The 23,348-nt window shown below is 41.3% G+C and overlaps 1 protein-coding gene across 3 annotated transcripts in view; it reads right to left on the reverse strand.

Annotated features, from left to right (window-relative positions):
- Positions 1 to 23,348, reverse strand: part of sh2d3ca (SH2 domain containing 3Ca) — a 54,109-nt gene that overhangs the window by 2,536 nt on the left and 28,225 nt on the right. Inside the window, exons 5-15 of one of the 3 annotated variants that reach the window (XM_005451378.4) lie at positions 10,040 to 10,168; positions 7,299 to 7,448; positions 6,256 to 6,533; positions 6,025 to 6,102; positions 5,211 to 5,338; positions 4,725 to 5,097; positions 2,201 to 2,330; positions 1,895 to 2,010; positions 1,251 to 1,422; positions 1,047 to 1,158; positions 762 to 968 (exon numbers count right to left, since the gene is read on the reverse strand). In XM_005451378.4, coding sequence (XP_005451435.1) covers positions 762 to 968; positions 1,047 to 1,158; positions 1,251 to 1,422; positions 1,895 to 2,010; positions 2,201 to 2,330; positions 4,725 to 5,097; positions 5,211 to 5,338; positions 6,025 to 6,102; positions 6,256 to 6,533; positions 7,299 to 7,448; positions 10,040 to 10,168 — 1,873 coding nt within the window. Of the gene's footprint in view, positions 1 to 761; positions 969 to 1,046; positions 1,159 to 1,250; positions 1,423 to 1,894; positions 2,011 to 2,200; positions 2,331 to 4,724; positions 5,098 to 5,210; positions 5,339 to 6,015; positions 6,103 to 6,255; positions 6,534 to 7,298; positions 7,449 to 10,039; positions 10,169 to 23,348 lie in introns of all 3 variants that reach the window. The other 2 variants (XM_019361170.2, XM_005451379.4) reach the window with 2 other exon arrangements.

The raw sequence follows: 23,348 nt of genomic DNA on the forward strand, positions 1-23,348 counted from the left end.
GAGCTTTGAAAACTGGCGCTTTGAGATGCGATAACTTCGTTGCCCATGCTGCTGAATTTTCCACACTTAATGATCATTCCACGCATTGCAGTAAGTCTACGGGGAAATCAACGTAAATGTACCCAGCACTCAATAAAAGGAAGTACAACTCCCAAACCCTAACCTGTAAAATGGATTAGAGACGGATTTTGGCCATAAAATGTTTTAGCTGAACTAAGTTTTACAGCATGAAATAAGCATCTCCACTCTGGTCTGTAGAACTGTTGATGAAAGGAGCAAGCTGAGGTCACGGTGATCAATAGCGGAATATAACAGAAAACAGATGTGAACTGATAGCTATTGACAGATTGTTCGATAATGCAGTAACTGATTCAAACTGAGAACCAGTGGAGGGATATTAAGAGGTCAATACAGTCTGCATGGTAGTAACCACACACGATGATTACATCACAGGGATGCTGTGACACTGAACACACATTTATAGCAACACATCGAAATGTTACAACATGTCAAACTGGCAACAGCCAACTGATTACTGACAGGAAACAAGGGCTATGGCATATATTTATTACGCCACTGGGCTATAGCATCAACAAAAATCAACTACAGCACAAACACAATGGAAAGATCCACTGTGAGTAACTGCAATTAACTTAACCCACTAGTCAAAACTTACATCCTGCAGTAAAAGCTGCAATATCATTATTTTGCAGAAACCTGAAAATAAATAAAATATTGGACTGGATATAGGTTCCTCTTACCCTGTAATTTCGTCTCTGCATTGGTTCTGTAGAGCTCCGCGTGATGTGCAATGGTGCGAGCTGCCTCTAGGTGGTACATGACTACATCTACTCCCACCTCTGCACTCTCCCAGGGTTCCAGTACATCCCCAAGAGCCATGCCACGCTCCAGTAAAGACAGGACGGGAATGATGTGAGGGAAGGTGGTGTTGGACAGAGCACTGGATTCTGAAAGCACGGGACAGTTTTGACTTTAGCGCTGTTGATGAATTTTTGTATGACACCAACCAACCACAGAAATCTCACCTTTGCCGTCGTTTATATTCTTCATGAAAGGCTTGAGTTTCTTCTCGTATAGAATAGCTCCCTCTGTATGTCTTTGGCGTAAGGTTACCCATGTCTGCTCCAGACGGGATATCTGACGTAGTGAAAGACACAAAATAAGAATGCGTTTGGCGCTAGCCTTCACGGATTTTCCACGCTAACGACGGTGGCTTCTGACTCTCTTACCTGCGGGAGCTCCAGGGCTCTCATCACAGCAGCAAAACCAAACATGTTGCCCAGGCTGCTTTTCAACTCTGCTGCTAATTGAATGGTCTTATGGAGCAGGGCCGCCCTCTCCTCCGTGCTTCCTGTACAGCCAAGCAGGTCCACAGCCATCATGATAGACATGGTGTAGAACCTGAGAAACAAAGTGACGCAATTTATTTGTTTAATACTTATTTATTTCAGAGGTAAGTCAAGGTCTATTAAAGACATCCTGAATTCACATCACTCTACTGAAGTGAGTTGGAATATTCTGAAGGAGGCTTTTAAAAGAAGAAGAAATTTATTATTTAAAGTACTCTAAATAATTTTACAAAAACTTTAGAATGGGACTTAAAGTTGAGGAAAAGGGAGCTGTAACGCGTAGTGTGATGCTTCACATTTTGTTTTATAACAAGTCTGACTGCATTCCCATGCTGTTTCATGAAAGAAATATTTATTATGGAAGCAGAGGAACAAGAGGAGTGCAGCAGAAAATAATTGAAGGCGATGATTTACAGAATACGAATAAGGATGGAATCAAAAAGATAATCAATAGCTGGATTAATGAAAAGGTTACTCAGTGATGCATAAAGGAAGATGTTAGAAAAAAAAAAAAGCATCTGCACCTCTCCAGTAGGTCAAGTCTCAGTTGGTGTCCATGTGGTAGTGTCAATAACTCAAGCCCTGAGGACACTCCCATCATTCTTTGCATTTCTGGGGTTACACCTAATATTCTAGCAACCTGCCAAATAAAGGAGAAGAAAAGTGTGTTCATGGTTTTATGCTTATATTCCTGTTGGGCTACATGCATGTTTATTTTGGTACATAAATCTTTGGCAGTAATACGCAGCTCAGTATGCATTTCTGTTTAACTTATAAGTTTAAGCTTGCTGCGTTAGCTGCATGTATTTATTTCTGTATTTTCTTCGTACCGTGCAGTCCACCATGGTAATATGTTTAGCTGCAGTCCTTGCATCCACCTCAGCCAGCAGCTCTTTGACTCTCTTCAGTACAGACATCTCCAGAGGCTTATTCTCAGCCGGCATAAGGCAAGACTCATACCTGCACAAGAACGATTACACCACATTAGAAAATACCAAGCCAGCACAGGAAACAGGCACGAGCGAGGATACCAGAAGAGGCCCAACCTGTTTAAAAAAGATTGAGAGGATATGACTTTAAATTAATTACGGGGCTCACGCCAGTAGCTCAGTTTGTAACCTAATAGAATTTAGTGCCTTCAATAGCAAAAATGGTCCCTGAGTGACCACAAACATAGAGCATTGGGGCTGTGCAATTTCATGCTCATCATCTGCTGACATAATATTCTGATACTAATACATGTACTCATAATATTGACCATCCTCGTTAGTAATCTGTGTATAGTGTTGTAATATCAGCTGGTACATGGGATGTGATGTGTCCAAAACAATCGCAGTTTTCTCCTGCCATTTCTCCCCAGTATTGCTCACACCAATTTAGCAAATCTCCCCCTGCACCAGAATTTCACAGGGGAACACAAGGATATCCAGAGGTACTGCCAACTCGGTGCATCTTGCCATTTTCATTTTACAAGCTTCATCTGCTGTGTCCTCCTAAGGCACCGCAAGCCCAATAAAATACAGTATCTGCTGCGTCTATGACCAGAGCAAAAAGCCTGGCCTCGGGCTGTTTCCCCACAGGATTATCAGTTGCTTACTCAAGCCTGTTTTCCACTCTGTTCATTCATGGCTTTACTGCAGGGCCTGTCAAAACTTCCTCACTCACTCATATTTTCGCACTCTATAACTAAATGTCAGCAGGTGTATTCAGTGTTGCCAACTTAGCGACTTTGTCGCTATATTTAGCGAGTTTTCAAACCCCCTTAGCGACTTTTTTTCTAAAAAGCGACTAGCGACAAATCTGGCGACTTTTTCTGGTGTTATTGGAGACTTATTTATGACGTTTGTCTGTGAAGGTTCTCAGTCATCCAGGTCATCGTAGTCAAAGGAGTTTGCAAAGAAAAGCGTCTGGACTTCTTTAAGTTGCTTGAAGACGTTTCACCTCTCATCCGAGAAGCTTCTTCAGTTCTAAGGTCAAATGGCCGAGAGTCCCAGATTTAAACCCAGTGGGAGTATCCCCCCAAGGAGGGACAAAGGACCCCCCGGTGATCCTCTAATCACATGCGCCAAGGTGTGAAAGCAGGTGTGGGACCTAATCAGCCAGGGTTTCGGGTGAGTTCATGGAGCTGGGGGATACTCCCACTGGGTTTAAATCTGGGACTCTCGGCCATTTGACCTTAGAACTGAAGAAGCTTCTCAGATGAGAGGTGAAAGGTCTTCAAGCAACTTAAAGAAGTCCAGACGCTTTTCTTTGCAAACTCCTTTGACTTATTTATGACGACTTTTTGACGTGAAAGCGCGTATCGCTTTTACTCTCAACAAGCAGCGGGTGCTGCCGTGGGCACCTCGCCCGTTCCAAAGCGCTCACGGGTGGAGGATAGTCCTCCCCCAGCTGCTATCAGGGCAGGAGATGTTCACACCTACGCGTCCAAACTGCAAATGAATCGCGCATGAGCGAAGCCGCTGCTCCTGCACTGACTGTAACGCAGTCAGTTCTTCTTTTACTCTTATGCTGTTTTGTGGATCACAAGGTTTAAAACTACTTGTAAACACACATACACACAAAGTAACTCCACCAGAGTGCCTATTTCGGGTCACTTTTGCCGGTCCAAGCCTGGGTGAAGGAGCAGGGTTGGAATTGTGACATTAAAAAAACAATAATTGCTAAAAGAAATTTAATTTGTAGTTCTAAATAATCTCTAAATGCATTTAGGACGTTTTTTACACACTTTATGTCTCTTCCACGATGTTATTTCTCTCTCCAGCAACATAGGTTACAATTACACCCAATTATGCAAATTAGGCGATGACGTCATTTAGCGACTTCTAGCGACTTTTAGGACAACCAATGGCGATTTTCCTTACTGAGGAGTTGGCAACACTGGGTGTATTGCCCTTTGAGCAGAATATTCTTCAACATTCCGTAACTGTATCCTGACCACACGATAGGCTGGCTATACACCCTGCTTGTTACTTGTAACACTTAAGCTGGTTTTCTTTGATATCCTTTCATGTAACAGCTGCCTTCTGGCTAGGTCTAAAACATTTCAGTTGTTGATATAACTGCCAGTCCAAGTTTTAAATCTAGCCATATAACACAACATATAACAAACCGAGAAAAAATTTAAAATTTTTTGTGCCTACTCTTCGTCCTATGGCCATAATTCATTAAGAATTATGAAAAACTAAAAACAGAATCATAGTCATTACTTTTCCTCTCAAAACAAGCAATAATATAAGACAAATCATAAAAATCACAAATGCATTTTAGTATGGAGTATGTCCTCATCATATAATATACAATATGGAAACACCATGAAATACAAATCTGGAAGGCTGGCTTTATGTTTCGCACCTGGATGGCTTAAACGAGGAAGATGTCTCCACTTGTGGGGCGCTGAACACCCCCTCTCCTTCCTCCCTTGCTCCCTCCACTGTCCCCTCCTCCACTCTCAATCGCTCTACGTAGCTTTTAGTCGGTGGTTTGGGGGGCCCAGAGGGACAAGGTCTGAGGTCACAGTAGCTCCCTGCTGTTTCTGAAGAATGCGATTGGTAGTTGGGATGATGGGCTGGTGAGGAGTGTGCTGAGTGAGAGGTACGTGGGGGAAATTCTGGAGGGTTGTCACTGGCTGAGGGGCTGACTTGGGGTTCGCTGGAGCGACGCATCACAGGGGAGGGAGGGACAACAGCCAGGACCCGCCCACCTGAGTGGGCTCTCTGCCTGGTGACTAAAGAGAAAGAGAGAGAGCAAAAAGGAACCTTAAAAACTCAGCTGAGTGAGTTAGGGAACACGATTATGTTTTATTTATGCGCCTGAGACTGTGACTGACTGGTTACTTACTCGCACTATACGCTGGAGACAATGGGGTTTCCCCGACAGGTGACAAGGGGCAACGATACTCCTGAATCTGGTCCATGCTCATTGCACAGTTCCGCATTGCGTCTTTATGGTGGTGGATCGTCGACGGGCTGCAAACACAGCATTTTTAAAGGGATGTTAAAAATCTTTGGTTGCTAAGGTAATATAGGGAACCTCATAAAGCAGTGCAGCTCAAGTTCAGATGACAGGAGTGGTGTGGTTAAGGATGTACGTATTTATTCTTGGTGAGAGAAAAGGGAGACGTTTTAGTCGTCATGATAAATAGATGTGTTATTTCTGAGCAAAAATCTAGTTTGTGACTTAAGCAGGAGCAAAGATGTGGAGTACAGTTTTATCTCTTCTAAACTGGTGAAAAAATAAATAGTCAAATAACGTTTAAGATTCACAATCGCCATTCATATCCAATCAAAACAGTTATCAGCAGTAACGCCCACTCTCAAAGCCAGTTATTTTGTCCAATGTGCCTTGCATCCATTTCATACAAATAAGGTTAACATGTTTTTACACTGTACACTACAACGTATTTGTCTGCTCCTCCTTTGTAGATTTAATTTCAAGTTTCAAACAGCCTTTGTCGCTGAAACTTGACTGATCCAGTGCAGGACTGAATAAGACATGGTGCGCAGCTTCACTCTGAGGGCTGATTATTAGGGAGGTGCTAATGGCGTCAGTGAAGTGAGGGGTGGGGGGCTTCAGGAATGTGAAAGGTAAGTGCACTAACTCTGTGCTCAAAAACAACACCAGTGCCACAAACAAACACACACACCCACACAACCTGCAGTTGGGCACAGGTTCCGGCTCTGGTTCTGGTGTTGCCACTGGTGTCTCAACTGGACTTGGACTGTCTGAGTCACTAATTGTGTATATAACATAAAGCAACAATGACGTTACAAGACTGCAGAACATCATCAGGATTTTATTATCGTCTGTCCAGCAGGGGGTGTTTGCGGGTTGAACAGCATCTCCGCTTAAACACCGAACCTGACTCCCGGCTCACTCAGCTCACCTGTGAGGTATGATCTTTTCAGTTGTCAGCCCATCGGTCATGGTGACACTCCTCCTCTTGATGTACGCTCCCCTCTGACTGGACGGTGAGTAGGCAGAGCCTTGCTTGCTGTTGGAGAGGGCGAAAGTGGCCTCTAGGTAGCGCAGTGGGAGAGTTCTGCTTACTGGACAGTAGATGTGGACGCCGCTGGACTGGGAGACTGGTTTCCGTTGACCGACGTAAAACCGCACAAGCTCTTGTACTGAGTCGAAACTATCAGCCTCCAACATGTACTGCACCTGGAGAGGAGGAAATAAGAAATTGTGTCAAGCACAAAAGCCAAATATCCCTCCTAAATTCTGTGTATACACCTTTAAAAGTACAGTGTGTAGAAGAATAAGCGAAGAATAACATCAATAAGCGGTGTAGCAATTAAAGCTTGGAAACAAAGAGTAACAGAGGCACAGCTGGTCAACGAGGCACACCTGTGCCAAATTAGCCTCCACATGTAATTATCTCAGTCATTAGAGGCAGCAAGAGAAAATAAGCCTTTCTAATGGATGGATTTGGCGTGCACATAAACACAAATAAAACTGCAAAAACACTTCATTCAGATGAATATTGCAGGTACAACACGGTTGTTTGCATGCTGGTTTGAAAGTGCTCTTAGCTGAGCTGAAAATGGGAGGAAGGCGCCAAACCAGTAAAGACAGAGGACACGTTCACAGGTCAGACAAGGGTGAAACAACACTGAAGATGGATGCACGGATTCCATTCTGATGCCATCACTGGTACTGTTCATGCTGACTCAGTGGGAAAGCTCACTGAGGCATCTAAGTGTAACAGAGCCGTTGTTAATGTTATTAGTTACGCCTGTGCTTCTCCTGCTACCATCATGAAGGGACTTCATGGAACTTGAAAGACCAGTGGTAGCTTTTTGTGGTTGTTTGATCTTCGAGGACTAAACAAAAAGACATTTAAAGTACAATCCAACAAAATAAACAGGGATTGGATGATGTTTCAAGCAGTGCAGATTATTAAGCCACCAAAAAAAGAACATGTACCTTGGTCTCATTGGATTTCACCAGGACTTTACTAATCTTGAAGTGCAGCACCTCATTATCCCACCGACAGGTCAGAACATAGTCACCCACGTTGAGCAGAGAATCGCGTACAAGGAAGTCTCCATTGCGCAAAACCAGAGTCTCTGATACCTATAAATGGAGAGAAAAAAAATACAGAAAGGATGGTTTTAAGCTTGAAAGCAAGACAAAAAAATCCAGGGATAAAAAGCTCACTGAGCTGAGCTACAGCTTGTGTGTGAACGTTTAGTTTCTGACACTCTGGTTGTTGAACAATTGAATTTAGAGGATTGTGATTATTTATAACAATGCCTTAGGACAGTTTGTGTTCCTGAAAATAAAACAACTGTCTGTCTAGCTGCCAAACTTGTCTGCCGTGCTGCTAAGGAAAGTTTGATTTCGCAATGAAGGATAAAATAATTGATTTTCTTAAGATGCATTTCAGAGTTCAGCACTATTTGTAAAAAAAAAAAGAAAAAAAGAAAAGGAAAAAAAAAAAGAAAGTTAATCTTAAATTTTATTGACAAAACAAGCAATCCAGAAAAGCAATGTAGCATTCGCAGTTAGTGAAACACCTCTGGGCTGTACATCTTTCTGTTACCAAACACTGCAGATGGTTTCTGTGAGAAGAAATCACAAATATTGATCTAGCAGCCACACAGCAAGGAAAAAAATATATTTCAAACTCAGCAGTTTTCCCTTTACAACAGCCTTCAAGGAGGGAGAGAAAGCAGAATGTGCAAAGCTTTAAATTCATTCAATAAATGAAATCGAGGCACAGAATATGAAAGGCAACACAGTCCAGGGTTAGCAGTGTCAGAAGCCAGCAGGAGGCAGTATAAACACAGGTCAAAGGCTCAACAGAAGGGCACACACTGTTCTTTCTCTAACATTTTCAAACATACCAACAGTATAGACTAAAAATGATATTAACAAATATGTCTAAAGGGAAAGACATACTGATCAATAAACTAAAATACAACAAAAGGAACATGATCAAGAAGGAGGAACGGGCTCTATGAAAGCTAATGTACAGTAACCATCCGCAGGGTGCCTGAGATCAATCCACTAGGCATTGTTTTGTAAGCAGGGGGCTGGGGTTTCCCTAAGTTTACACTGGGGTAAATCCATGAATAAATGAATATTTTATGTAAATTCAAAGAGGAAAGACTCACAGATGGTTGATTTGAATCTGTTTCTCTATGTGTGTGTGTGCGTGAAAGAGAGACAGAGGTTGATCGAGAGACAGAGGTCGTCTATGAAGTACCCTCCACATGTGCATGCAGTGCATCAGAGTCTGTGGCTGTGTGTCTCTTTGCATGTCTTAGTCACCAGCTGTGAAATTCAATTGCGTACATCAGCAACACGCGCAGCTGTCTGTTTGGCAGAGATTCCCTCCTCCTCAATGCTAAAGCAATTTCTACTGAGCTGTGACAGATGATGGGATTCATTAATCAGTGTCACTCTGTGTGTAAAGCATTTAAACTGGGCTTTCAAAGCCAGAACTTTGGCCAAGTAATCGCTCAACTAACACTACTGGATGACAACCCACTTCAACCCACACACAAAAAACAAAACAAAAAAAACACTCCAATTGCTTCACTGAAATTCTGAATGAATTGGTACTATAAAATGTGAGGGAGGTGGGGGGGAATACAAACCATGGCAGCATTAGATCATTAACTTAAAAAAAAAAAAAAAGATTCATACTACGCATCCAAGAGGCTGTGGCATGAAGCCTGAATCAAAACTTTTTCAATCATATCATAGAGGGTTTCTTGATAACTGCATTCTTAAACAGGGTAGTCAAAACAGCTTTGGTGTGATTGAAGCGAGTCAGTTTAAAAGCTGCAGCTAATCTTTGAGGCATCTTTGCTGGAATCTTTGCTCTGATTCTGCCCCTGATAAAAGCACAAAAACAGAAGGTAAGCTAAAGTTAGAACACTAATTTGTAACACAACACTTAAAGCAGGTTCTGCAGTTGAGAGTGTTAGTTATCACAAACAGTGAGACTGTGTGCAGGGACTGCATCAGAAGTTGTGGATTAAAATTTCTTTCTTTTTTTTTAAAAAACTTTTGATTGGGTGGACAAAACACACAATGGGATTGCCAAATAAAAGTTCAAATATGCACAAGTGAAATTTGCAAATTGCTCAGTTAGTACAAAACCCCAAAAGCAAAGGGTCTTCAAAGTGCAGCCAGTGATGCTGCAGTGATGGCTCTTGGTAGGATTTTATGCAGCCTGCAAGCCCAATACTGCAAGTTTTATTCATCTGCAGCTTGAGACATACTATGATGCCATACACAGCGCTAGACCAGGGGGAAATTGGTTGTTAATATAACGTACCTAATAAAAAATACAGCCCATAACAGTGATCTGTCTGAAGGTTAAAAAAGTAATAAACCAGAATAAAGGAAAACTTGCGTAACCTTCCAACATAAAAACCAACAAAAACCTCCAATAAAGACTTTTGATTTGTGCATTTTCCCCTGTGAGTTTCTCACAGAGGAAAATGCACACCTTCATAAACTGGCAATCAGTAATTTCAACTTCAAGAATAAAAATGTTCAATTTTCAATTGCATGAATTGACAATGAAAAGTAGGCATGTATGAGTTATTCTTTTAGTTACATTTATGTACCAGTATATTATCATGCATATATTCTGGACTTCCAGTGTTGCAAGTATAAAGATTCTACATTGTGCTTCATGAAGTTTATACCTCTCTGGGTATGTGTCCATGGTACCAGCCATGGCTCCTGATGTCAGCAGGGCTCAGTTTCAGCTCCTCCTCTAGTTCTTTGCGGAGTTTCTCAGGAGGAGACTCCAGCAGGTACTTCTCCTTAGAGAACTGTATGAGCAAAAACAAGAGAAGAAAACGAGACATCAGTTAGTGGTGAACTTGTAGCTTGTACAGTGTACTTGCATGGAAAAAAAAGATAAGAGGAAAAGTCAATACATGTCTTATTTGGCAAAACCCCATAGAGATTAAGATTTATTTACAAAGGAGATTTGAGTTCATGAACATATATATATATTTAAATTTGAATACAAGTAACTGTATAATCCAAATAGTATGATAATGTAATATGGGCGTACGATTAAACAAAGCATCTTTTCCATAAATACGCAGACATGCACAAAAACACACACTTGGTGTTACAGAAGGCAACACTGCAGGGAAGCATCACTGTGTGCTGCCTCCCACACAAACATGCACGCGCACACACACACACACACACACACACACACACAGAGCAGAAACAATCCAATCGACCCTGACCTGATTACTAAGAGGAAGAAATCATCATGAGCGAGCTCTTATTATTCTTATGTATTATAGAGACGTTGCTTTAGTCTGTGCAGCCTAAAGTGCAGCCACTCAGGAAGTAATTTGTGTTTTTGCAATATTACAAAAAAACCAGACATTAATACAAATGCGTTACACAAACAAATGGAACATGATTCACATTTCAAAGTCACGTATTTCTTTACAGTAAATGACAAGTGTTTGATTATGTTAATTTTTATCCACATAACATGAAAAATTACTCCTCATTTGAAACTAAATCATGAAAATGCTAGGTGCTAAAGTACTCTACTATTTGCTTAGGTGAGGAAGAAAAAAAAAGGGAAATCCCACACTGGGATGCGTGGGTAATGTGAAAACACCATAAGAAATGATGATTGTGGAAAGATTGAGGTCAGACAAGCGACCAGAGATGATTAAAACAGAGGATGCACATGCACGCATGTGTGTGCACTGCACACACAAACCCTTGCACAAATTTGCACAAAACAAGAGAAAACCACACAGGAGTAAACACAGTAAAGAGGAAATCATCTTGCCTCTGCCAATATGAAGAGAAATGAGACTAGAGACCAAAATAAACAGTAAACAGCCTTGTCACTAAGGCTAGCCTGTCGTTCCACCTAATATTTTCCCTCAGTCAGCCTCTCTTCTCTTCGGGTTCAGTGTTTTTCATCTACTTTCTCTCAATTACTCATTTTCCCTCTTGCCCACAGTTCCTCTGTTCATTCCCCACAGTCATAAAGTTTCTGCAAGACTGTTGTCTGACTGTTGTGTGCGACAGGGAGGCAGGCAGAGACAGCAACTGATGATCTCTGTGTGAAGAGTGGGTTGACTGTGTGTGTGTGAGATACAAAGAGCCAAAGATTCAATCTTATCGTCTCCAGGTCACTGCAAGATGAAATTATTAACTTCCTCCAGTCCCCACTCCTCTCTCCATTTTTTTTGCCTTCCTTCTCCAATCCTCCAGGGAAGATGGAGGAATATCACCATGGAGCCTCACTCTCTCAGATTAGATCCGAGGTGTGTATGTGTTTTTCTGTTTATGTGTGTGTGAAGGGGAGAAGAGGCCAATAAAAGAGCAGAGGGGTCAAGTGTGCAGTTATTGCTTTTCCTTGTCTCCGTGGAAACCCAAGAGAGGCCTGCCACTGAACTGATGCTCAGCAATGGATGTCGTGTGTGTGTGTGTGTTGTGTGTTTATATATATGGGGTTATGAGGAAAATTGAAATGTCAAGAGGGCTCTGTTTATGATACAGTTCATGGAAGAGACTCACATTAGAGGGACACATTGACAGAGACCAAAGAACGGACAGACAATAAACAGCAATTAGATGAGGGACACAGACACACAAAAACATTGGTTTTATTGTATTCTAATATACCAATAACACACACTCATCTAAATCATGACATACATGTAGTGCAGTAGAAATTCTCTTTGCCGTGTTTGGACACCTCTTTTGTTGTTAGAGCTTTTCTAGCTTTTTAAAGCCACTTTTTAAGAATTGTCGCTGCCATCAAATTCATAATGTGCTAATATTTTTCATAAACAGTCTAAATTTTTTCCACATACAGTACATCAGTCAAAAATGGTGCCAAAGGGGAAAAAACAAATAACACAAATACAAATATAAGCAGTGCTCTCTTACTTGAATTTGCTGTTGGTTTAGCAGCCTCACAAAAAGTACATGAACAGATTTCCTTTGAAGGATGTGTACATACTGAGCATGAATTCCTCAACCACACAGTCATATAGGGCAACAAAAAACCCCAAAAAACTAAACAAAAAACAGACTAGTTGCATTATGAGCCAACAGGCAGACAGACAGGAGGAGAACACAAGCCACCACACAGCAGGAATAGTCAGAAACAGACAGACAAAACAAGTAGCATACATAAAGACAAGACATCAGACATTCAAAAAGGCACAGAGGCAGACAGACAGACAACAGAAACTCATTAATGTAGACAGCGAGGCAGACTTGCAGGGAGACAGGTAGCCCATTAGGGGATGAGAGAGTTTGGGCAATTTAGCAGCTGATGCAGGACTTTGCTTCCCCAGGGGGTTAGGAGAGGGAGAAGGATTGGTGTGTGTGTGTTTGTGTGTGAGCGCACATGCACGCACAATTCCAATGTGTGTGATTGTGCGTTCATCCATGTGTCTGTATGTATGTGTGCATAGAGTAAATGTGAGTTCTTGGGTGGTGCTTTTAATGGTTGGGGTTTTGTTCTTGAATGAGGCCGAGTTGATGAGAAAGTAACTCAGGCTTTAAAAAAAGATAAAAACATGGTTAGGATAAGGAGTGTTTCATGGAAATGGTGTATAGCTTGAACATGACTAGGGGAAGAATCAGGAAACAGGCGACAGGGGTTAGGGTTTTATGTGTGAAAATGAGGTACAGATAACAACACAGTGCAATCCATCACCTAATTTACACCAACGTGCACTTGAGCCACCGCTCCTCACAGCAGGCCAATTAGACGGTTTCATCTCATGACATCACCGCACTCTCCCAGAGTGAAAATTGACACCGCTATCACTCAGCATCAGTGGGAGGAAAAAAAAAAGAACCACCCAAAAGGAAAATGAAAGAGATGATAATGGGGAGAAATGCTAAATATATGCACATATTTATACATATATTATGCATGCACGCTATTTTTGTTGTTTGTGTGTTTGGTTCTATTCTGCTTGTTAATACAAAACTGGATATTTCCTGCGTTTATTATTTTGCTTTCCCAGATCCTTTTCCAGTTAGTGTCCAGTGTCCAAAACATAAACATTACTTTACTGAGCAAATGAAAGAAACCACTTTCTAACTGAAACAGCATCATTTCTGCAAGTGGAAGTGTTGGTATGGCGATGTCAGGTCGAAAATATAAAGCCACAGGTATTTACAATGCAAAACACAGTGGGGTAGAGCGTTAACTCAGGCGCAAACCAGCGTGTTGCTGTTTGTGCTTGAAATCGCTTCTTTGCTAATTTTTGCTGAAGAAGCACGATGCCAAGTACCAGCAATTTGAAGTGATACATCTACAAACAAACAACACCAGAAGCGAAGGCATCAGTGAGAAATGAAACGGAAAATGTTTGCTGACAACTATAAAAAAACCTGCAGGGAAACAAACAAGTCTCTGGAATTTAGCGGCGTGGATGTAAGGCGGGAAAAACACAATCCCAAAAAAACCAGAAGGACCACATTCCAACAAGCACAACCACCGACAAAGGGATGAATGCACTCTAAACAGACTGCAGCACTTGGATCTGAGCTCATGTCAGAATACACCTCCTTTCTTCTGCAGCAAGTGGGCTGGCCTCTCACCCCACCGTCATGGTAACACTCTGAGCTGTGGTGGCACTGGCGGTTTTAGCAGGAGGGGTGGGATCCCACCTCATCTGCACACACCAACTCTGAGGTCAGGGGTCCAATTCCAGAAGAACCTTTTTATTCCTTGATCCGCTCTCTTTTCCTCCTCCTCGCTGCTCCCGTTCAGCCACATCTCCTCTCACTCGGGGCAATAGAGACCCAGTTCATCGTATAAGTAGCCGTCAATCCTCCTATCTCCGATTACACACCCCCACCCACTCTGCCATATACACATTGTAGGGGTTTATGTGTGCATACGTGGCCAATATCACCCCACTCCAGCCGGCTGTAATCCCTCTGTGCCCTCCAGCCTGATCTCCACTGTTATATTCACGCTGGTTCTCATGGGTGTAGTAGTCTTTAAGTCGCATGTAAAATGATATGAGCATTAGAGGAGAAGGGCAGGTAACATAAGCCTTCTTTATTTTTTCTGAGCAAGGTACGAGCAGCGTTGAATCAAAGCTAATTCAACTGCTTTTGCAATGATGCAATAAAGACGGCTCAAAAGTGGATCTGATAATCTCATTCGCCAGTTAGAAAGTGAAAAAGAAGCATGGTCTGTGTGATGTGTAGTGGTTTGCTCAAATGTTTTAACCACATTATCTATAACGCACGTTAAACTGCTCTAATCACTCTCTGACAATGCAGTCAGAGAGGATTGTGTGTTAATTAGAGGAATACTCTATCGTCTGGTGAGTATTTAAATATCTGCTCAAGTCAAAAAATAAAAAAACAAAAATGCAATGATCAAAAAAACATTACCTTTTTTGAACTGACCTTGATTCAACCAGAGCCCAGACCTCTGTAACATTCAACAGGAATGAAATTTATTAACATTATTTGGCAGTGTGCCTGGGATTTTGTCAGACTAACAGCTTTTATAATTCACCTTTCACTTATAAGCAAGCTCACATGCCATTCTAATGAATGAGTCAGAAAAAAAAGAGGTTTGCTTGTAGTTTCCCCATTTCAGTTTAACATAATACGTTTTCTTATTATGTTAAATAATAAGTGCTGTAGCTTGCCTGGCTGAGCAAGCAACCCCCATACTATAGGAGAGACCTGGGTTCAAGTCTGCCAAAAACCATTTCTATCATGTTATTTGCCCCAAATCTATACCTGCTGTCCTGTCAACTCTGTGAACCATCGTGTTGAATAAAGACTAAAATCCTAGAATACAGCCTTTTCTCGAACAGTGGCCTGAAACTTGACCTGAAGTTGTCTATATGAGGTCCTTTAGCTAGACATGGATGATGTTTTACTTCAGGAGAAATGTTGAAAGTTAATCTAAGGAGCTTGGAAAGAAAAGCGTCTGGACTTCTTTAATTGCTTGAAGGCGTTTCACCTCTCATCCGAGAAGCCTCTTCAGTTCTAAGGGTCAAATGGTGAAGAGTCCCAGATTTAAGTCCTAGGGGAGTGTCCCCCCAAGAGGGTCATGAACCCCCTGTTGATCCTCTACCCAATCACATGAGCCAAGGTGTGAAAACGGGTGTAGGACACAATCAGCCAAGATTTTGGGTGAACTCATTGTGAAACCTAGCCCCACCATATCATGTGATTTCATGAGGTCAAATGGCGGGGATGTGAGTGGGCGTTAAGGCGTGTGGGAAAGGATCTCAAAACTGGATTATAGATGGCAGACAGTTGATGTAGTAAACCACCGCCTCTGTTCAAAGATGGTTGTTCACAGTGGACATAGATGGCTTCTTTCACTCCTCTTTCAAACCATCTGTCTTCTCTGAACAAAATGTGAACATTGGCATCCTCGAAAGAGTGACCTTTATCCTTTAGATGCAGATGGACTGCCAAATCTTGTCCCGTGGAGGTGGCTTCTATGTTGTGCCATTTGTTTATGAAGTGGCTATCTGATCTCTCCAATGTAGAGGTCTGAGCAATCCTCCCTACACTGTACAGCATACACTACGTTGCTAAGTTTGTGTCTTCTTGATTACAGCAGTTGTCAACATGATTAGGTCAGTCAATCTTGAGGTAAAGGTGACGGGGTACTGAAAGATGTCCAGTTAGAATTTAGACAAATAATGGGTGCACAAGGGAAACCACCGGTGATGGAGCCTCTGGCCTCCACCACAGGAGGTTTGGAGGGGGTGATGGGACAATGGGCCCTTGGTGGACCTGCACAGAAGCCAAGGAGGATCTTCCCCCCCTGATTTCTACTCAACGTGATGTTTCACTGGACAAAAAACAGATGAAAGAGGATAAATCTCCACATCACAGTAGTCTGCTGATACTTCCATCATCCCCTGCTGAAGCTCAATAATCAGCACATAGGGTATTCATTAGGTGTTGTTTCTGCGTGCCTCCAAATGCTACAGAAAACAGTTTATAGTAAAATTTAAAACTCCAAATTGTTACAATGCTTCTCTCCTTTTCTGGAGTATTTCTAATTTTTATGAGATGTGAAAAACTCTAATAACCATGCATAATAATCATTGCACTCATGCAATAATGCATGCAATGACTGATGCTTTTTGAGTAGAAGGAGCAGAAGAATTGCTTCACATGATCTAAGGTTAAAAAAACCCTCAGCAATAAAACAACAAAATGAAATAATGGAGGGAATAATGGAGCAATATTAAAACTGGAATTGTCCTAAATCAGTTTGCCCCATCCCAGCTTGGCCTGAGAATCAAACTTGGCAGTTTGTGACCCCCACCCCCGTTCCTACCCCACATACACACATACCACCCCCCCCAAAAAAAGAATAAAAACCCAACTGAGATAAAAATAGCAGTTTTGATATTTCATGTGATTGCGCAATATCAGAGAATCAACTAGTCTCTCAGACATAGCGAGTGATGCCTAGTACGCAGACAGAGGAAGGGAGAGAGAGTATGAGAGTGATAACAGTGACCTTCTATTGTCATTAGGAATGAATGTCTCTTATATGTGTGCACTCAAACACACACAAAGCGCTCTCCTCTGGAGGTGGCTGGATGCTGATATACTGTACAACAGAAATCTATACACACACACACACACACACACACACACACACACACACACACACACATATAGAGCACTGATCGGAGCTGTCAGTCAGTATGGTGTCAGCGCAGAGACCCCCTGTATTGAGTGACAGCTGGTGGACAGGATATGACATACAAATACACTCCCACTGAGACTGTAGGAAGCACAGTGCCACTCTGCACTGCACGGCTCCACTTTCACAAAACTACGCTTGCCTTATGCTGCAATAGCTCTCATTTTTTTTACTTTCTCGGGACTTCTCGGGTTATTGCCTCCTTTTTTTTTTTTTATCCCAGTCTATCTATAACTCAATTTCAAGTCCCTTTTTTTCCAGGCATGAAGTGGTAGTGACAAAACAAACCTATGGGGAAGAGGTAGTTGGTGCAGTTGCTCCTCAGTTTTTTTATTTATTTTTAATCCATCTAAGAGAACTCTGAAAGTTCAGTCACTGCTAAATTTCCCAATTGGCTGGCTCACTGGCCAGGCTGCTGCTGTAGCAGTCCTCAATATTAATTTGCAATTCCTCCCATGAGTTTCCTGTTTCTTGCTTGACAACTACACCATATTGGACTGCAGCTGCCATCAGTAGTCCTTTTTCTACTCTGGAGATTCAATTCAATTCAAGTTTATTTATATAGTGGCAAATCACAACACCAGTCACCTCACGGTGCATTCGAAGTTTGAAAGCCACTGGGTCCAACTAGAATCTTCAGTAGGTGGAGAGCCGGTTCATGTGGGGCTAACATGGGGATGACCCATCATTCATAGCAGTACAAGAACTACCATCGCCACAAATGAATGCAAGACCAGGGAGCTGGAGATTCACTTAAGAAGCAGCTCACTGCAGTTGTTTATTGCCACAAAGAAAATAGCAAATAAAATCAGCACTAAGAGAATTTAAATTTGCAAGAAACAGTGAAAAAAAGTGAAAAAAACATATGCAATCATATGACCTGAAAAATACCCTGAAAACGGACCATACTTGGGTCAAGAGAACATCTGAGATGATTTATCCACAACATTAATATAATACTGTGTGGTTTGCATTACTTGCTAGGGAAAATTCCTCATCCTCAGCTTCATGTACCCATTTAAACCTTTTAAACTTTAGTTACCCTCAGAGTGATGCTCTTCTGAAGCATTTTAATATTTGGTGTCTGGCAAACCATGAGCCCATGGGCTGTAGGTACATTGTGATGATTTAAAAACTGAGCTTAAAAATGCAATGCACATAAACAGTGCTAAAGAGCCAGAGCGGCCTACAATGACTACTGTTCATTTAGGGGCTTGTTTTCTAATAAATTTTTTAAAAGATACAAAGCGTTACAACATGTTAAAAAGACAGCAGCATTAATGGACGCAGCAGGAATTTGGAACCGAAAGCAAGGTTGATATGTCATCATTTAATAATAATAAGGATAATAATAATCTACTAAAGGTTAATTCCTGTATTTAGTGTGCCATTCAATCCCATAACTGTGAAAACACAATGGTACTTGTTTTTCTTTGGTACCCTGGGCAGTGTAGTCACCAAGGCAACAATTCTTCCAGAACAAATGTAATTCTACTGGTACTGACTGCTAAATTTCTGGTATCCCTAATTACTGCAGTTGGTAAGTAAGAGACTGTGTTTCCAGACATTTCAGTAAATGTACTCCCTGGGGCAGTAACAAAACAAAAAACGAAAAAAACAATGCACCAGAAATGACTGTTATAATTGCCCTTTGTCTGGTTGTGCCATGTGAGCTGCAGCTTCTGCTACATCTCAGCACATTAGGTTAAAGCAGGTTGAACTGAGAAGTGGCTCCACAGAATCCTTTTACCTTAAACGCTCCATTCTCCGCTTAAGGTTATCCGGGCAAATTTGACACCAAGTCTGAACCCTGGTGATGCTTCATCACCTGACCTCCCACTGCATCCTTATAAAATCAGTTAGAACTGGTGAGTAACGTGACACTAAAATCAGAAAGAATGAAGACAGACCAGTTTAAAAGAGAACATTTTTCCTTTAATATACTACTGTATCTGCCTTCTCTATAGACTAAACAGTCTCAGTGTCCCTGTATGACTCTGCCATTCATATTTTAATCTCCCTTCTTCTGTGATGCACTTACTTTCTGTTTCCTGTTTCTCTCTCTTCCTCTCTCTCTCGCTGTCTCTACACCTGGTCAACAGCATCTATCAGCACTTACAGACCATTACAGATTGTAAAATGTGTGTGTATGTGTGTGCCGCAGCCAAAGATATATATGACAATCAGCTGCCTAAAGGGCTGAATGTCCTCCATGTGACACCATGTGAGAGGGTGGTTTTGTTTATTACAATTATACTTACAACCACAATACTAGCACTCTGGTGAAGTGAATTTGGGTAAATTTATCTTGTTTTAGTCTGTTTTGTTTTTTTAAATCTGTTGAATTTGTTGCACATGACAGCACTGTCTCCGGCACTGACAAATGTGCACAAAAAGTAATCAAACATCACACAAATTCCAAAGAGAAAGAAAGAAAATTATCTAAAAAATATTTTATCCCCACAAACTTTAGCAGAGGAACCCTGTTATACACATACAAATGAAATGCTGATACACACACACACACACACACACACACACACACACGAGCAGAGAAGATTTTAATGATGTTTGACTGTTAAGCACAAGCACACTTGGCTCACTCGCCTCCTAACCCACGGTTTCTCTGCTAAACAGGCCTATAGGCTATGCTCTCTCTCGCTCTCTCTTCCTCACACACACACCCACAGACACACACATACAACTCTGAGGGAAGTAAACACTCATTTCCCAAAAGAATTTGTAAAGACACCCCCCACCCACACATATCCCCATTTTCCCACCAATGAAAATACAAAAATAAACCCAATCCGAAACAGAGAAGTAACATGCACACAAACAAGATCATACCGCAACAAGGACACATGCAGATATACACAAATACCCACAGACACAAGTGCACACCCAGGTCGAGTTGGCGATGACGCCATCCCATTTTGCTACAGATACCGCTGACATGTTTAGTCATTAAAGAAACAGTCACCCAGAGTACAATACAGACTGAAAACACAGATTTAATTAGATGTTTCTCAGGATGAAATAAGACTGCTTAGTTCAACGCAATTCAATTTAGATTACCTTAATAGCTGCTTCTGCTAACGACACAGCACTGTATCCACACACACACACACACACACACACACACCAAGAATTGCTATAATTGGATACACCCACAAAATTAACACAATTTACAAACTTGCAAAGTCCAGCTGCAGAGTTGCTCAATGTGTAGGCAATGGTTGAGTCTCATTTTCTAAGCTCTTCAATCCATCAGCTTCTTACTATGAGTGTATGTAAATGGACTGTGTTCATGTAGCACTTTTCTAGCTATATTGAGCACTCAGTGTCCTTTCCATATGCACACTGATACACTGTGTTTGAGATAGTTGCACAAAATGCCCAAAGACACTTGAACATGCACACACAGGATTGAAAGACCCACTTTATAATTATTATTCTTCCTCCTGAGCCAACTGAAGTGTATGCAACAATTGGAAAATAGTGATATCTCCGATGAACGTCTCAGAAACAATCGTCTATGGTAAGATTTAAATATGAATTCAGTGATTGCTTATTGGATGCCTTGTGACGAGATATTGATAATTCTAAATATTTATTATTTAACGTTACAGAAAAGTTTTCAGGGGCCTTAAAAACACGCTGTTTAAAAGTCAATGCTTTAAAACCCCTAATAACTGAGTTTCTACTATATTATTGACATAAAAGTTTTCAAAGTCATGTAACTGGAACAGTCTATTGCACTAATCCATTATAAAAGCTCCCTTGAAAATCGCATTTTAGCAAACTCCCTTGTCTTTTAATATTTTCTAAAAATCTCAGTCTGTCTGTGTGTTTGTTTCTTTGTCCACTAACATCTCTTACAAGAACAGGAGCTGAACAACCAAACTAGGCACACAGGTACATCTTAGGCCTCTGAAGGTTCGTATCTATATTATACATAATGAGGTCATCACACATCTTAGTAACCACCTAAAAACAAGCTAAAATGACCCTTTTTCAACATATATGCATCTATAACACCTTGTTAAAGCATCGTGTTATTTTTATTTCATAACATCAAATTTATACGCACAAAACTATGCATGATACATTTTCACGCCATCATGCTGCCTAGCAACCACCTAACAACATGCTAAAAAGACCCTTTTTTGCATTTATGCAAGTACGACATATTTCATTTCACAGCAAACCACACAAACGGGGCAAACAATACTGCGAAATAAATAATAAATTTCTAGAAACACAAACATAAAAAAAACATTTCTTTCATTTTTAAAATTTTTAATACAATCGGATCAACTATTCAATACAAATGTGAGTGAGACAGACAAGTAATAGTGATATCCTGATGCACTGGTTAAAACAGAATCACTACATAGAAGAAAACACATTAAAAGGGCTTTACTAAGCCCAACCAAACAATATTACTGCATGCATTCACACTCTACTCTCTTACAGTCGACTCAGCAATGCCACACCTATAGATGCCGTTGTCATGGTAGCGCCATACCCTGCATGCCCCAGCTGGTGTTTCCCTGAGGAAAAATGTCTGGGTGTGTGTTAGTGTGTGTGACAGAGAGAAGGTTAATGCGCCCCATGTGTGCTTTGCTCTGTCATGTGCAGTGACGTGCACCGAAGAGGAAAACATGGCTGGTTGAGAGCAGTTATAATGGTATCCCATTGTATGTACAATTGTGTGTGCGTATGCACACATGTGACCTGTTCCCAAAGTATTAGTCTCTTAACACTTGAGTCATCAGTTTTCCCTATGGGCAAGTGGTTAGTTGAGTTCATTACCCCTGACTGAAGATGATTTCCAATTCAGGTCTTATTGAAGATGGACAAAACACGGATGAAGATACAAAGCCTCAAAACCCTTTACTGCCAGCACAGTGCTGATAGTGAAAACACAACAATAGATGAAAACAAAGTCATGAAGCCACTTCAGCAGCCCACTCAGTCACACTATGTGTTGCTCTATTACCATGACTCATGCTTTAAATTTACACACATTGCAGTATGCGGTGACCTGTGTTTCTGCCAGCATGGCTGAGAGGACAAGTACAGCATTTATTAGTCATATTTCCAACTGAGTTCTTTTTACAAGACCATCACGCACAGGAACTGGTCTGGTCACACTTCTGATACAAGCACCAACCTCCGAGGCTGAAAGGAGTCAATCCTCAATGACTTCCCTGTAAAAATGCCCAATTTACTGAAATTAACATACCCCATTCCAGTTTTGGATAGGTTGGAGTAATTTGGGATGAGCCTTTTAATTACATAAGTAAATCAAAGAGATAGCAGTGCCCAGACTGCTGTAAATTCATTATCTCAATAAAAAACAAGCTTTTCAAGAAGAAAATAAAACAGGGAGGGTTAGAGTTACCCTAACCCCATCACGCCACATATCACAACATGCATGCAAAAAGTCCACTTTTGAAGTATAAAAATCTGGTTAGTTTTTGTTATTTACCCTAATCAACAGGCTTTTTTGTTCATGGATGCAGCTTGGTAACTAAGCACCCTAACCCCGTTAGATGAAAACGTGGTGATGCGTTCACTTGCAGTTCAATAAAACAAGAAAAAAAATTGCCACAATCCTAAAAATTGAAGCTGGAAATGGGAGTTTACAAGCCAGTGTAGTTACAGTCAACGTCAAGAAAGACCACACTCAATCACATCTGTGCAAAAAAGACTTTAAAGTCATTCTCAAAATATAGCCTGCACATAATATAACTCAAGATGCTCGTTAACCCCAGCTGGCACTGCTAAACCAACCCTATCCATCTCTCCTGCTTGGCCAAAGCTCAGAGTAATCTCAAAGAATTGAGGATTTGCTGGTCAATCACTGCAATTCCACCTGCCTTTCTCTGCTGCTCATAATTCACCTTTCCCTCACTGCGGTGCAATTTATAGACAGCTCAAATGTACACATTTGTCTGACTCATCACATGGATTTCCTTTACTTCGCTGCTTTAGCCAATTTTCCCCTCTCATCAGGTTTCGCTTTCTCCATCTACCATGCTATGGGCAAACACTGCAGCCTTTTTTCTGCGCCTCTCGCTTTTATCTCGATATGTTATGCTCCATCTTCAAACACTGGTCTTTTCCTGAACTCGTCTGTTTGTTTGTTTTTCCCCATACGCCTCCTTCTCTGACACATACCTGTTAAGTAGGGAGAGCTGGGAAGGATGGAGATAAGAAAGTAAGCCTGAAGAGGTCAGCTGGCTTATTTCTTGCTTTTCTAACCTGCATCATGCTTGATC

The sequence above is a fragment of the Oreochromis niloticus genome, linkage group LG7, assembly GCF_001858045.2.
Source record: "Oreochromis niloticus isolate F11D_XX linkage group LG7, O_niloticus_UMD_NMBU, whole genome shotgun sequence".
NCBI classification, from domain to species: Eukaryota; Metazoa; Chordata; class Actinopteri; order Cichliformes; family Cichlidae; genus Oreochromis; species Oreochromis niloticus.